The sequence below is a fragment of the Clarias gariepinus genome, chromosome 3, assembly GCF_024256425.1.
Source record: "Clarias gariepinus isolate MV-2021 ecotype Netherlands chromosome 3, CGAR_prim_01v2, whole genome shotgun sequence".
NCBI classification, from domain to species: domain Eukaryota; kingdom Metazoa; phylum Chordata; class Actinopteri; order Siluriformes; family Clariidae; genus Clarias; species Clarias gariepinus.
In genome coordinates this window covers 18,646,929-18,663,152 of record NC_071102.1, presented here as the reverse complement: position 1 = coordinate 18,663,152, position 16,224 = coordinate 18,646,929, and the positions used below count along the sequence as shown (strand labels likewise).

At 36.0% G+C, this 16,224-nt stretch overlaps 2 protein-coding genes across 3 annotated transcripts; both read left to right on the top strand.

The window, feature by feature from the left end:
* The first annotated feature begins 322 nt into the window (after positions 1-322).
* Positions 323-5,569, top strand: hoxa4a (homeobox A4a). 2 transcript variants are annotated; one of them, XR_008357786.1, is made up of 3 exons: positions 323-826; positions 1,286-1,795; positions 5,521-5,569. XR_008357786.1 is itself a non-coding variant. In XM_053492262.1 (2 exons), exons 1-2 carry the CDS (start codon positions 424-426, stop codon positions 1,606-1,608), a joined length of 726 nt encoding a protein of 241 aa, XP_053348237.1. In that variant the 5' UTR covers positions 323-423; the 3' UTR covers positions 1,609-4,106. The 2 variants fall into 2 exon arrangements, 1 of the variants encoding a protein (XP_053348237.1); XM_053492262.1 differs by lacking the exon at positions 5,521-5,569 and having other exon boundaries at positions 1,286-4,106.
* Positions 5,570-9,792: 4,223 nt separating this feature from the next.
* hoxa3a (homeobox A3a) lies at positions 9,793-15,693 on the top strand. Its single transcript, XM_053492260.1, has 3 exons — positions 9,793-9,882; positions 11,117-11,636; positions 14,917-15,693. The coding sequence occupies exons 2-3, from the start codon at positions 11,234-11,236 to the stop codon at positions 15,687-15,689; spliced, it is 1,176 nt and encodes a 391-aa protein (XP_053348235.1). The 5' UTR covers positions 9,793-9,882; positions 11,117-11,233; the 3' UTR covers positions 15,690-15,693.
* Positions 15,694-16,224: the final 531 nt, after the last annotated feature.

Genomic DNA, 16,224 nt, shown 5'->3' with positions numbered 1-16,224 from the left:
TATTTTAGTGTTTTTTCTATTATTCATTGTATGAAAACGTAAACAGAAATCTCATTAATTTCTAAGAAAATGTGTTTGTATAGACCCTCTTGTACAGGGTATTTTAAACAACAGGATGTTCTTTTCCGTATTAGTGTGCATATTTATTGTAACGAATAGTTAATCTTCTGTTTATTTGTAAGTTTTTTTGATTTCGTATTAATAAATATCGACGCGTGGTCAGTCCGTCAAATTGTCGTTTTCTCATTCATGGCCTGCTATTGGTGCTTGTTTACCCGGCACCCAAAGAAGATTTTGATTGGTCTTTTTTTCACGTGACTAGACAACTTCTACATTTGACAGAGGGACTAGGCGTTTTTTTGCGAGATCAAGAAAAGACAGTACGATAAAAATTAAATTGTTGCACTTCACAAATTAACGACCATGAGTTCATACTTAATCAATTCGAATTACATCGAGCCATCTTTCCCGCCCTGCGAGGAATACGAAGACAACGGTTATATCTCCGTCTCTTCAGACTACTACGAGCGACCCAAAGAATCAGGCTTCTCCCATCACGAAGGGGCAACATACCCGCGGCCAAATTACCCAAACCCGAACTATGATTACGGTAATGTTTCAACCAATGACCTCGCCGATTTCAACGATCGGCTTCACATACAACCTCGGTCTGTTCCACAAAATCACGAGCCCCAACTGCGTATGGAAGACTGCACAACGACGGCCAACAAGGATTGCAGCCTCGCCACTGAAGCTCACTCTGACACGCAAAAAGGAAAGGAGCCGGTAGTGTACCCTTGGATGAAAAAAGTCCACGTCAATTCGAGTAAGTATATGTCAATAAAATACTGATAAAAATTAAACAAATCGCTAGGTAGCATGTTGACCATTATCTGATTGATTTACTAGCTCAAGAGATTCAAGATTTAGGATTCAAAGGTGATTTATTGGCACAAGTCGAAAGTAAATAACAGAAATAGATAATCGGTAATTAGGAGCCCTCGTAAATTGTATTACCTATATTGTTTCCACTCCACCCTTTGGCTCTATTTCATGGTGTTTCAAAGACGTCCCGTTGTTAATGTGTGGCTTTCGTTAATTATAACAAATCTGGACAAATTGACTCCACCACATTGGCCTTTTTTAAAAGCTGCAAAAATAATAAATAAAACACCTAATCTAACCATGTAAAGCGCATCCATACTGTTTAAAATGTAGTGGCTGTCTGGTGTTCATGGTCATACGGGAATGTGTACAGATGATACATATTTATTTGTTTGTTTAGTGACCGCGAACTACGCTGGAGGAGTGCCTAAAAGGTCTCGCACCGCCTACACTCGCCAGCAAGCTCTTGAGCTTGAGAAGGAGTTTCACTTTAACCGATACCTGACTCGCCGTCGGCGCGTGGAGATAGCGCATACAATGTGTCTATCAGAAAGACAGGTAAAAATCTGGTTCCAGAACCGCCGTATGAAGTGGAAGAAAGACCACAAGCTTCCCAATACGAAGATCCGTTCTAGCAGCTCTTCTTCCACTCACCAAGTGAAAACGGACGCGGGCCAACAGCAGCAGACATTAATTCCCACTCCGTGTTCATTAAGTCTATAGTGATGGAAGGACATTAGAACTGAGCGAGAAAATACAGAGCAGTATTCGGACTAACTTCACATTGTTACTTTCTATTTAATATTAAACACAGGGGTGAATTTACTTGCCTCTTTTATTTAAATTGACCCAGCTGTCACATCTCTTTACTCGGACGGTTTGGAACTGGAGAATTCACCCCTCTTAACGGGTAGATAACTTTGCTTCTTTGTTTCATTTCTTGAAAAAAAAAAAAAAACGAAAGAGTTTAACGTGACATTCTTTTTTTCCGATATTAAACAATGTTCGCCATTATAAAAATGTATCTATCTTCATGGAGATAGGCTTGTACAACACTAATTAAAGCACAAATGTAAAAATAGAATACTTCTAAAAGTAACCCGTAAACGTAGTCTTTGTTAGTTCAATTTTTTCTGTGTAGTGTGTTTAATGTCATTAAGCTGTGAATAATCGTGGTCTTTATTTTTTGTTAGTATTTGCACACCAATGCAATACTGTAGCATTTAATGCAACTGTATCATTGGAATTAATAAATAAGTTAAGTTTGTTCTTAATGTCATTTGTATGTAGATTAGACAGAGTCAGTCATTCAAGGCTGCTAAAATAACAATGTTTTATATAAAATCATAAAACATTTATCGTAATCGTTACTCCAGAATGCTTTAAAATTCAGTTTATTAGAATGTCATATTTACGAGTTCATTGTCTGTCTAACATGTATTCCACCTATTTTGGGCAACGTTGGTTTAACTATAGTCATAAATCACAGGCAGGTATACTGACTTTTAACCTACCGTAATGTAGAATTAAACTCAATGTTACTAAAATTATTTTAATAAAATGTAAATTCCAACAAAATTAATATTTAGCCCCTATTCTAATGTCTAAAAAATGCTGCCAATTTATAAATAAAGGTATAAATAACAGCCATGCGCCAATATAAAACGATTATGTAAATTAGTAATACATTTGCTTCGGATCTTGTTTCTCCGAAAAAAAGTTTGCATGACTTTATCCTGGCAACATTTAAATAGCTGGTCTTGGGTACGATTATAGAAAACATTGCTGAAATCATTAATTTAGTAAATTTGTTACTGCAGTAATGTTTTAAATTATTTAAATATAAAGAAATCATCATGATTTTCACAACAGTAGATAGTATATGAGTAAGTTATATTAAAAAAAGAATGCGCGGTCGGTTGTTTGAAAATAACTTTTATGTAATATTTACATTAAAATATTAAGTATCTCTGCAAAACGTATTTTATTATTATACTAAATTTAGTCTGAACTATTGCTAGCTGCTGTACAAGATTGAATTACGTAGAGTACGCGTGATCAATTCACGTATCGTTTTCGTAAACCAAATACACAATGAAATCTGGGAAGGATGTTGGCACTGACAAGAATTATACCTGTAATATTAAAGCAACACATGTGCGCTATAGGTAGAACAACGATGATGTGACCGTCTCAGAAAGCCAGTCACATAGGTTTGAGCTAGGTGCAGACAATGTTTAGAAAACGAAAAATTGATAATGTAACTCTGTCTATCACCTGGTATCAATGTACACACTTAACTTTGTTTTGTCTTTTAAGTAAAAAAGACAAAACAAAGTTAAGTAGTTGCAAATGCTTCCAGGAAACACCTCGCAGAAGTAGGCTATCGCATCTCATGTTTTCTGACTTGTGTTGTGAAGTGGATTCCCAAACCTAATAAATTGTATAGTATAATATAAAAATTAATATTTCCCCCTACAATCATTTTATTTAATGTGATATAATCAAAACTTTACCTAATTAATTTAATGAATTTTGTAATATTGTAAATAAAAATAGCGTGCATCGTCCGTATGCGCGTAAACAATTAAATGTTTTAAGTGTATGTTATTATTTTATGCGGAAGATTTGTTTGTGACTTGTTTGATGCCAAACAACCTTACGTTTTTCGTGGATTTACTCTTATACTTAATTATTCTGGTTTTGAAAATAGCTCTCATAAGTGATGTTTAAATGTTCAAATGGTCGAATGTTTATTGTGACAACCGATCTCAATAGCAGCTTTTTTGTAGCTAAAAATGACTCGGGCGGTACCTGCCAAATAGTTCTGAGTTCACGCAAAGGCCACAAAGTAGATGTCCAATCATAGAAGTGTAGCACTAGGCATGACCCCTGACCTCTGACCTTGCCATCTCAAGTGAGCTTTCATGCAGTGTTTTTATTGATTGATTGATTGATGTTTGGGGCAGTACCGAACCCAGTCAAAACAAAACAAAACGAAAAAAACAAAACAAATCAACCAAACAAACAAAATGTAAAATAGCACACTAAACAGTAAATTGTAAACTATTACAGAGACTGAGTTTTCAGTAAAAGAAAAGTATTAATTTTCTACATAACGGTATTAATGAAAAATGAAAACTTTCAAGTGTTCTGTGTATCTGAACATAGTAGTGTGTATTCAGTATTCTAACATAGTAGAAACACAAATATTTAGCAAACAAAATACTAAAATTAACCATCCAGGAAAATTTTCAATATCCGTCTAGAAAAATGTTTTTATACAAAATTTTATTTGTCACATACACCGTCAGTATGATATGAAATGAAATGCTTGTACAACCACTGACGACCTAAAATAAAGTTTATGTAATTAAGTTATTGAGTTTTTTTATTAAAATATAAATTATAAAATAAGATATGAACCAACTGAATACATACCTTTTTAAACTATAAATTCACTGTTAGGTTGTTAACTCATGTATGACAGCACAAAGAGAGAGGAGGGCATGATGGAGACAGCAGAAAGAGAGCAAGAAAACCAAAAAGTTATAGGCTCAGCATCTTCTAATTTTCTCAAAACCTATAGCTCAAAACTACTGTTACTAGTAAGCAAATAATATAAATAATATATTAATTAGCAAGACACTATACAGTCCCATACACGAGGTGGTGGAAAAGCTGGAATCATGAAAGCTTGAATAATTTCACTGCGCAGTAATGTAGAGTGGTCAACTAAAGGACCATGTTACATTCTGAGTGGTGGTTGAATAATATAAAGAAAATAGTGTGATTTCCCTGCCATGATACCATGACTGTGGGTGCCACATTGGCTGGTCTGAGTTTTTCAAAAACTGTTAGTTTCTAGAGTTCACAGAGAATGGTTGAAAACCAAAAATCATACATTTAGTTAAGAGTATATCACAACCTAAATATGAATCTGATACAACCTTTTAAAGCAGAAAAATTTTTGACCTGATGGCCAAAATAGTAATTTGAGGCTATCGTGGGCACAGACTCATACAAACTGGACAGGTGAAGAATAAAAAAGATTAGATGATCCATCCCCCTACCCAACCTTAAACGATCCAGTTTGTGTGAGCCATAGCCCAAGATACCCTCAGATTATTTTTCCTGGCAGAAGAGAGTGAAACCTACCAGGCTGTTGTAGCATGCTTATTTTGAGGTTTGCCGTTTTGTACATTGTTAGGATGCTTTTCTGCTTACCATGTTTATAAAAAAAAAAAAAAAAGTGATTGTTTGATTTACTATACTCTTCCTGGAAGCTCAAACCAATCTGGCTAGTTTCCGTAGTGTTTATGTTGTTTTGTTGTGGGACAGTTGGGTGAAAATATTTTAAGATTATTGCAGTTTATGCAATAATTAAGGCTTCTGAGACCAACACTAACAATTAATGTCACAGAGATCGCACTTTTTCTTTATGGTTGTGTTTGATGTAAGTATTAGTTAAAGCTTTTGACATGTTTGTGATTTATGCATTGTGCTCCTGCCACATGATTAATTAAATTAAATAACCACTTGAAAGTGCAGGTGTCCAGATGTTCCTAATACAGCACATCATGAGTGTAATTGTATGACCCTCTGAGTGGGATTTATATTTCTCTTTAATGCTAGGGCCAGTATATTGGTACTGCAGTTGTGGGTAAAAGAACATTACTGGGAAGATTTACAACCTTCTCCAAGCATGGCAGACATGAGAAGCAGAGGTTTCCTCATATACCATGGAGAATGATCAGTGCACTGTGTCTGACAGTGGACATGTGTCAGCATGGACACTCTGATCTGTCTGCATTCACACTGCTTATACCATTCACAGCAAGCTAAAATTATCTTTTTTTTATCTATCTATGTTAACTTTATTTTTATATTCATTTTTTTTTAGCAATTTGTACTACAGGAACCCTTCTGTGCGATTGAAACTAACAGGGGAGCTTTCACTCCCCATGTGCATCATTTAGCTTTGGGTTCCTATGACTGTTGGTTTACCTGGTGTCTTTCTTTGGAACACTTTTATGTTTTTTTAGATGCTATGAACCACTCGTCTAGCCACCACAAATAAGATCTTGACAAACTCACTCAGATTCTAAATCTTGCCCCAACAATCATCTTGCTTGCAACAAATATAGAACTGTGTATTTGCTACCTAATATAGCCGACCTCATGATAGGTCAAATTTATCAAGATAATCAATAGGCGGATTTAACTGGCAAAACGGGCAAAACGTTGCTTGAATTTCACTACGATTAAAAAAAACAACTTTTATTCCATGAATAAAAATTGTCCTAGGGCAAGCCATGAAGCCATGGAATGGGGGAGGCTGTATGTCCGATCATGTTGATGAATGATCTTCGAGTCTACCACATCCGCTAGACATTTCATGCGGGTTAAACAATGTATTGTCGCAAACAAGTGCCACATCAGATAGCCCGTGAGACATATGACTGCCCATGAGCCTCTACCGTTATCTTGATCGAACACACCTACAATACGAGATGATTGCATTTGTGATTATATTGTGCATTTTCATATAATGTTTATTATTCACATACAGTATATACACAGTGTAAGAATTATTTTATATATACAGGAGTTGTTTCTACCCTCTTGCTCTCTTCCTCATCTGATATTAACGTGTTAAATCTTCCATGCTGCTATCTTCCTGTCTCCTCTTACATCTGTTCGTAAAGGTGTTAACGCTCCAAAGCTCACCTTCTCATTCTCTCTTTGTCTCTCTCTCTCTCTCTCTCTCTCTATATATATATATATATATATATATATATATATATATATCTTGTCTCCTTCCCCCTCTCCCCCTAACTCGAGCCAACAAGTTGTGATTCGTCTTTGGACAAACATATAAAAACCCCATCTCTTGCTGTTAATAAACAGAGACCTTTCTGACAGACAACGTGTGTGTGTCTGTGTGTGTGTGTGTGTGTCTGTGTGTGTGTGTGTCTGTGTGTGTTTGACTGAGCAGCGGACAGAGCGAGCGACTCGCTACTTCTACTGCGAAATAAAAAAAAAATTACACACAGTAATATATATACGATTTTCTCAGCTGTTTTTGTTACATGTGACTTATTAGCAGGGAATAGGAGGAGAGCCATTAAAATAAAGGTGAAAGCACTTAGCTCTCGATAAAGGAAAAATAACTCCATTGTTGAATGATTAGCATGTCATCCACAGCCAGGGATTTCCTTCTGGAGAAGAGCTCCGGCCCATTTCCTGAAAAACTTCATACCTATTCATCTAAAAACAACAGCCAGTTTAACTCGACACCCAGAACTTGAAATAAGCCTATCCTCTTTCCGCGCAAGCGTACGCACCGCCACCACCACAGACTAGTTATAAAGGCAAAGTTCATCTGAAGTAACGAGATGAAGTGACCTACGAAAATATAGACGTTTCGAAGTTACCGACACCTCGGTCACTCCTTGCTACTCTTAATTTTATCTCCTCTTTTTTCTCCTCTGTGATCCGACTGCGTGAAGAACTATCCTCACTGTGTTCTATATTAATATAAAAGTTTTAACGTTGGGTCTCGAGTCACGTGATCAAAAAGCAAACTATGGATGTGAAATAATGGTAAGAGGCAAGGAGGTGGAGTAGGTGGTGTGCGATCAAGCTTTGGAGTGCAAGCGTACTCCCCTCAAAAAAGCTAAGTTATTAAGCTATTGTGGCGATAGATAGATAGATAGATAGATAGATAGATAGATAGGATGATTTTAATATTAATTGTTTTACATTACTGGACGAGTGTTTTCCGGCAGAAAAAAAGAATTGCTGCGCGAAAAGGATGGATTTTATTTTAAGGTACTTTCGTTGATTGTTCATTACTCTCATAAGTTATTACATCTGTGGAAACTGTCAGACATCTCGCGTTGAATGAGCGTCAAAGTTTCGATTATTTAAGTAGCCATTATTACACTGAGGTGTATTGTTTTTATTCATTATAGCATAAAACTGCATCATAGGAACTACTGATTATATATATACTTATGGCAATTCATTTATGTTGTATGTATGCCGAAAGAAGAATATGTATGTGTGTGTGTGTGTGTGTGTGTGTGTGTGTGTGTGTGTGCGTGTGTACGTGTGTGTGTCTGTGTTTGGGGTTTACATTCTATTTCTATAAAATATTCTTGTTTGTAGAGTGTATAACTAGATAACTAGGGGTTTTGTTCCGGAAGAACAAATAAAAAGACAATAAAACTCGAGGAGCATCAGAGGGTCATTTCATGTGAAAGACCTTAAGGGAAACGAGATAGAAAGCGAGACGGGCTAGCATCGAGGAACGCGCAGCACTCGAACATTGATTTATGGGCCTGGGAGCTGCTGGTCACGAGTTAATGACTATTCGATCCAAATAAAAAAAAAAAAGAGTGAAGGAAAAAAGGAGAAGATATTTAAACTTTAGTTAAAATATAATTGTAACTATTTTTTTTATATTAGATCATTTATACAATAATACATAAGGTTACAAAAATATATAATAATATAATAGCATTATATATTTTTGTAACCTTATGTATTGTATAAAATTATTATTATTATTATTATTATTATTATTATTATTATTATTTTGATTAAGACTTTTTACAATTATATATGTCTATGGTCACCACATGACATTTTAAATATGCCATCGTATTTAAGGTTATTAAGCTTATTGTGCCGTGTGGTATAGCGGGTAATGAAAAAATCTATTTATTTTCTACAGAATTAAATGAAACTAACCTACTCGAGACTGTTTCCCTTGTAAATGGGAGTTAAGTGAAAATTAATATATGTTTAAGAACTCACATTGTCGATTTTTCATTTAACAGTTAAATATTTGAAGTAGCTAACGTACACGTTTTACAAAATCAAACTGTGGTTTAGAGGTGCAACTTGTTGTTTTAAAATGATATTCGAAATTCCAAATTATTGTTTTTATTTGTTGATTTTTGGATTCATTGTAAGTATTATAGCCAAAGAAATATGGCCCCCTCTACTATCGTGTTAACAATTAGCCATTCAAACATTCCCCGAACAATCACTATAATAAAACAATGGAGTAAACGATTAACGAAATTTGTGTTCACAAGTGCTGACTCTATGTACAAAATGCACACTCATGGATTTTTAGGATCCCACACAACCCACGATGTGCTTTGCTAGCATTTATCTTTATCTCGTGTCCTTTTTAAAAATGCTTTGTAAATAGCATTTTATTGATTTCGTGAATATGAGTGGGTGTTATTTTAACTTTCTAGTACTAAATACGGTCAGTTTCTTACTCATTGTTTGAAAAAGGCTATATAGGCTATTGTTAAAATTGTTATAATACAGTTCAAATCGACAGTAACACGCTATGGAATTTTCGGTGTATTTGATAGAATTATGGCAACAACGTGAAAAAAACCTTCTATACAAAAAATCCCATATTGTTTGTTTATTGTAGTAATGATTTATTGTGATTTTGTCGCTATTTCGATAATATTCTCGTTATAATTAAATTTTATTCATGTCTGTGCAAATATTATATGCTAATGACGGCTTTTAAAGCAGTTGTGATACGTCTCTTTAAAACGGATATTACTGTATGTGCGCAAGTTAGCGTTAAAGTTTGGCCTTAGGTTTGCTGAAATTTGCGATTGTCTTTATATTTATGTGCACGCGCATTGATCTGTTTATATCTGCATCCCTAAGCACTCACTTAAGCGCAGCCCATTTTGGCTTATAGTATGTGTAAATGCCAGAGCCAGGGCGCATGGCGTTGTATCACTTTTGTACTGGTCTTCGTGAACCTATAAAAAACAAAAGGGTTTTTTGAGCACCCTCCAGCTCGAGTCACTCGGCGGTTTGTTTTAGCTGCAGCTCTCAGTGCTCGCTCCTGAAAGTGCGCTTTCTGCTGTTTTCCGACTGAACTTTTCCCCGGAGCCGCTGAATGAGAGCAGCTCGCGGCGTGCTGTGCGCTGATCGTCACAAGCGAAGGTAAGAAAGCAAAAAGCGGAGGCTATCGCGTGGATGTTTAATAGAGGACTTTGTGATTTATGACCAAGTGACTTAAATCTCGGTTCAGGGAGAGTTCACACTCACACACACACACACACTCCCTCACACACAGACAAGCCAGATTTCGCTGGTGTGGCTCGAGCTGCTTACATTTTCAGGCGAGAGAAACAAAGAAGAATCGTTTTTTTATTATTATTATTTGGCTTACCTAAGACGGTTTTCATTGCCTTTCTTAATAATAATAACAATAATAATAATAACAACAACAACAACAACAACAACAACAACAATAATAATAGTTTGTTTTGTTGCATTATACACACTCCATAATTTGCAACAAATATTAGGCTAAATATTCCGGTGATTATATATATATATATATATATATATATATATATATATATATATATACTCCATCCAAATAATATATTAAACTCTTCCAGTTCATAGTGGTATATTACATATTTGCACATAGGCCTAGATTTTTTCTTCTTTTTTTGCTTTTCTGCTTTGTATGTCACAGTTTGTCTTATGGATATATTGTATCACGTCCTGATGATTTCTCTTACTGGCTTGGCTTTGAAGCACAAAGGCTGCCTCATCTCTCGCATGCGCTCTCTCTCTCTCTCTCGCTAACCTGGTAACCCTCATACATCACTGGCGGTGTATGCGGCGACAGCAGCCATTATTATTTGATACTGAGGAAAGGTTCATGGTGTGGTCGCAGCGACGCAGGGCCGCCCGGTTTTTCAGGTTTTCCAGAGGACCTCTATCCATCTTTTTTTTCGGCGATTGCGAATGGAGGGGAATGCGGTCGTTTATGGTGTCATGGCAGCTGTGGCGAACGACCAATCAGTCTGAGAGTGAGAATTGTTTTCCGATTATCAAAGCCAAAAACATATGTAGACCACCTGATATTTATCGCAGGCTGCAAATTAACAAGCACAAAAAAGTATAAGGGCAAAGGGTATTGCAAACTAAAGCATTTGGCCAATTTATGTTTATCACTTCACCAAAGACTCTGTTCACTTGGTGTAAATAGAGCAAATCCGTTTGTTAATTTAATGCATCGTCAGTATTCACTGTTGTTACCCTTGGCCATAAGGTAAGTGGTGAGCACCCTTCTAGATCTTTCTACGCTGTCAGCCAGGCTTTGCAAAGTAAGATAGATAGGGCCGATTTCACTCGCCTATCGTATCTCCCTCTACTTTAGGTTCACCCCAGGAGCCTATTGGAGAAGAGGTGTCACGTGATAACATCAAGCAAATGTTTTTCTACAACAGTGTCAGGACCCTGTCAGTTATAAAAATAAGCGTTGGGAAACAGAAAAATGCACAACGCAACCTACTGCGGTTTGCCTATTTACAGTGGCTGCTCCAGTCAACGTGCAAATGGATTGGGTTACGATGACAATCAGCAGAACTGTTTTTCAGCTTTTCATGAGGAAAGTGACGACCAACGACCGGCCTGTTCATTGCAGTCCTTCAATGCCTCAGCGACGCTTCACAAACTTGAAGCCTGCTCGCAAAACAAAGGAACACAACATACACTAGAAGACAACGATCGTCTGTCCCCATATAACGTAGCCCACAATTCAGGCAGTGGGCAAAATGTAAACAATGCAGGCCACGATTCCCTACCATCAGCCACCAGCAAGCAAATATTTCCCTGGATGAAAGAGTCACGCCAGAACATCAAGCAGCAAAAATCCAGTAGGCGTATCACAAGTTCAGGTGATTATAAAAAAAATAAGTCCAATAAGTCTGTGAATCCATATATAAACATGGGCCTGTAAATTTAAATGTCCCAAATATGTTTAGCAGAGACGAAAAATATACCACCAGGGTGAGTGTAGTCGCATTGTTGCATAGAACATGGGCAGGAATTTAGCCATACATGGTGTAGCTGCCTACTAAACTAATGCTTGATTATTCATACTCTTGAATTTTCCGTCAAATCCAACAAGAAAGCTTGGCATTTTAATTTCAAACATTTTTCATCCACGACCTTACCTCCATATAATATCTGAATTAACACATAATATACTGTATGTGCACTGTTTATTTATTTATTAAAGAGGAACTGTCGTGTTTAGAACACATGTGCAGTATCCATCTCTGTATCCATCTTGTTATACTTTTGTCGATTCCGTCACTAGGCCTATTTGTGCGTGGTGCTGCTTTTGAACTGTTATTACAGTCCAACCATTTTATTTCTGTCATCCCGTTCCTATAACGCCTAAAACACTGTAGCATGAACAGAAACATTTAACATCACTGCACACTCGCCGAAGGGCTCCCTTCGGATCACTGTTTTAATGTTAGGTAATTGCATATGCTTCATGTTATTGACGCAAATAGCAAACGTATTTATTGGCTTTGTGGCTCAGCTTTGTGCTTCAAAAAAAAAAAAAAGTCAGCTATAGACGATAGCTCTTATGATTTTCTATTCATCTTTCTTTAGTGCAAGACTATCTGTGCAGTGTCACACTATTTTATTCATATTTATCAATAGGTTACTCTTAATTATATCTACGTGGATGTCCCTACATTTAATATAATTTTGGAATAGTGTCATGTAGGGTAAATAAAAATCATGGGTTCACAACAGCCTCAACTAAATTATATTCTATAGCATTTTTTTCTTGTTAGTTGTCTATTAAATTTAATGATTTGGTATTTTGAATAAAAATATATAAATTTTTACCAAAGAAGCAAATGTGCTAGAATTCTTTAATAGGGATTTTCAGCCAAAACTTTTTATGACTTAATGTTCCGTTCTCTGCACCTTATAAGTAACAAGTTGTAATAACGTTATTTTCTTTTAGACAAAATAACTGGATAAAAAATAATATGTTGCATACATGAAATCTTGTTTTCTTTTTGCTCTGAAAAAGCATGTAACATTTACTTTAGCCACAGTTTTAAACCTAGGCGCTTGAGTGACTCTTTCACTTTTATGTGTTATTTTTTTACCTTAAATGTTGATAAACTTCAAAAATTGTAACAACAGCGAACATTAGCTAGTGCTGGGAGCTACAAACAATCCATCTGTTATTTATATAAGTAAAATTAGTTCAGGGGACTATCAGTCTTTTTGACTGAAATGTTTGATCACCAATTTGTTACAATAATCTATATACTAGCTATACCCAAAACCCAGGTAAGTGTTTACATCAGCCAAGATAATGGGACCCCAAAAATATCATTAAGTAAAAATATGATTAAGACTTCCAAAAAAATATTTAACTGTTGATGAATAACCTGATTAAAACATTATGACCATTTGCAGGTAGAGCTACCTCTAAAGAGCATTTCTTATAAAAGAATATTTAAAAAAAAAAACCACAATGTTTTTCATTATTAGTAATGACTGATTCGTTCATGTTTTTGTAATAGACTTTGAAGCACAATCATTAACCACAAAGCCAATAAATTAGTTTACTTTACATTTTTTTTATAAAATTTATGGGCTTTTCCATATAGGCTGACCAGGCACACAGAATAGTGATGCCAAAAATGTTAACTGGCATAAATGAATGGTCAGGACATGGTCTTCTCACCATGTTATAATATTTGTTCTGGAAGTGAGAAGGGGTTGGGTTATACATTGTTGGGATGTACAATACCCCTTAAAAGTACTGGAATGACAAGGCCTTTTCATTTGAATTGCAGCTTTCATTCCCTGGCATTTATATGTAGATGCATTTAACAGCTTGGACATGGCACTGTTGTTTAGACTAATTAATTTTAGCATGAGCAAAAGTATAGGAACAGAACAACTCAATCATTTAAAAGTAAAGTAAGTAATGTTTGTTTTGGGGTTTCACATTTATTTTCCTCTTCAGTAAATAAAAAGATACTCATTTGGGTTAATCTGTGGTGATTGACATAGACAGTCTAAAACCTTTCATTTGTTTTTCTCTTGATAAAATCTTTTGCTGGGTTGAAAGATGGGCATTGGCATTGTTTTGCTGCATGATGACCCATGAGCTTGTATGTTTTGTTCCATAAGCAAATAATTTCTTTCTCCACACTTTGGCCTTTTCAACACTTTGGTAGGGGTTAATCTTGGGTCCAGAAGCCCCAGTGGGTCTATCGCCACCTGTCTTGTAGAAGTTCCCTGATATGGAACCCCAGCCGCAGGGGTGCACAAGTCAGTACACTCTCAGTGTTGATCCCAAGCTTCGATAAAATGTGGGAGGTTGCATCAGTAAGGCTATCCAGTGAAAATCTGTACCACATCAAAATATGTATAATGGATGATCCCTTGTGGTGACCAAATGAGAGTAGATAAAAGAACTAGCTTGGTTAGCATGCCTTATCTCTGCATTTTCTTTCAAATTCCAATTTTGTTGTCATATTTCTTTTACTGCGAGCAGTTAGCATCTTGTGGTATGGACTTTACATTTTTGCTCTCATATGCACTATTTTCTGACTTCAAAATGCTCTCTGTTTGTGATGTTGATTTATCATTTTAACAACAATAATTTTAAAATCAACCCTCATAGCTGAAACCCAGAGTATCAACTGAGGTTACATTGTCAGAGCTATTATTTGTTAAAACAGTAATTTTAATAGTTATATAAGTTTCTTTGATCACACAAAAACATGGGTGGGTTAAAACGAATGGTTTCTTTTTCTAAGTTGTTTAAGATGTTTTGGTGTAAATATCAGGAAATGAATGCTGTAAAAAATCTATTGTCTCACATTCTGCTTTATCAGGCCAATCTAATCAAATATCTTTCATGTATAACAAAAACAAGTTTGGCCTTGGTGCTCTAGTACTTTCCATTCTCCAGAGGTGGGGTAAAATTATTAGGCACCTAATGGCTTTAAACTGCTTAGGCTCACAATTAATGTTATTTTACTAGGGGCACTTCACTGCATTTAGGGAAAGGCTCCATAAGTCAATGTAGGTTTATATATGTTTAGAGTTCATTTAATGAGAGCATTTGTACTAATATTACATAAGAATTGCTGACTGTACTGATTGGTCTTATTTTGTGTTCAGACAGTTGTTCAGATGACAAAAGCCCAACCAACTCTCACACCTCTAAGCGTGCACGCACTGCTTATACCAGCGCACAGCTTGTCGAGCTTGAGAAAGAATTTCATTTTAATCGCTACCTTTGTCGCCCACGGCGGTTGGAGATGGCAAATCTGCTCAATTTGTCTGAGAGGCAAATAAAGATCTGGTTTCAGAATCGCAGAATGAAGTACAAGAAAGATCAGAAAGGACAGTCTTTGAGTAGTCCTGTTCCACCAACTTCAGGGTCTGTGGCCATGGGAGAGGACTTCGTAAGCTCATTAGATTCCATGGTAAACAGCATGAGGTGCAACACTTTGTCCCCAACAGTAAATACCAATGCTCAGAGAAACCCCTACAGCCTGTCTGGATCATATCCACAAGCCTTTACCAGTACGTTTAACAACGGCCCATCTTCTCAAAAGACATACCTGGGGACCAGTTCAGCCATGACTGAGTCTGACATGCATAATTGTCAAGGTAACACTCACTTCTGTGTGCAAACACAGGGCAGTAGTGTGCATGTAGATACTAATGGAACCTATGCAGATAGCATTAGCAGCAGTGGGAGCTCAATTTATGACCTGCCACAACTCCCTCAAGCTGTTCATGGCAATATAGACTATAACACTGCTATTATAATAGGGAACAGCCATCATGATGGAACACTTGAACTGTCTCAGTGTGCATACTCAGACTTTACACCACACTGCTCTCAGGGAAGAATTCAAGAAGCACCTAAGCTGACATACCTATAACAGTATTATGTCTCTTTACATTATTTATTCACTTGCAATGCTGCTGAATTAACACCACCGAGGTTACATCCTTTTTTAGTTTTAATCATTTTTGTGAGTAAGGAGGAAGTTGCCTTTTCTTGTTTTAAAATTGTTTTTTTTTTAAATAGTGCTATATTTTTACATCCTTAAATAAGATTTTGTACACACTTCTGCATATAAACTCATGGTTAAACAGGGTATAGTCATTTTGTTTATATTCAAAATGTGAAGTATTGTGCTGATTCTACCCGTCAGATAACACAAAGGTTTTGTCTTTATTATTTTTTTTATTTACATTTTGTTGTACTTGAAGAGAAATAACCTACAACTAGGCTTTTTATTTAAACTTGTTTACTTCTCGAAATCAGACTGAGCAGAAATTTACAGTAACCCTACCACTATGCCCTAAACAGACGGGAAAGCAAAAATACAGAGCTGCTGGAAAAAAATTACAAATTATAAGTAACAATAATAGTGAATAAATAAAAAAAGAAATTTTATTTAACCCCTGATA

Excerpts from the sequence above, each read along its gene's own strand:
- hoxa4a (XM_053492262.1), top strand. The coding sequence starts at position 424 with ATGAGTTCATACTTAATCAATTCGAATTACATCGAGCCATCTTTCCCG. Across the intron at positions 827-1,285 it reads AAAAGTCCACGTCAATTCGA|TGACCGCGAACTACGCTGGA; the intron begins GTAAGTATATGT and ends TTGTTTGTTTAG.
- hoxa3a (XM_053492260.1), top strand. The coding sequence starts at position 11,234 with ATGCACAACGCAACCTACTGCGGTTTGCCTATTTACAGTGGCTGCTCC. Across the intron at positions 11,637-14,916 it reads TAGGCGTATCACAAGTTCAG|ACAGTTGTTCAGATGACAAA; the intron begins GTGATTATAAAA and ends TTTTGTGTTCAG.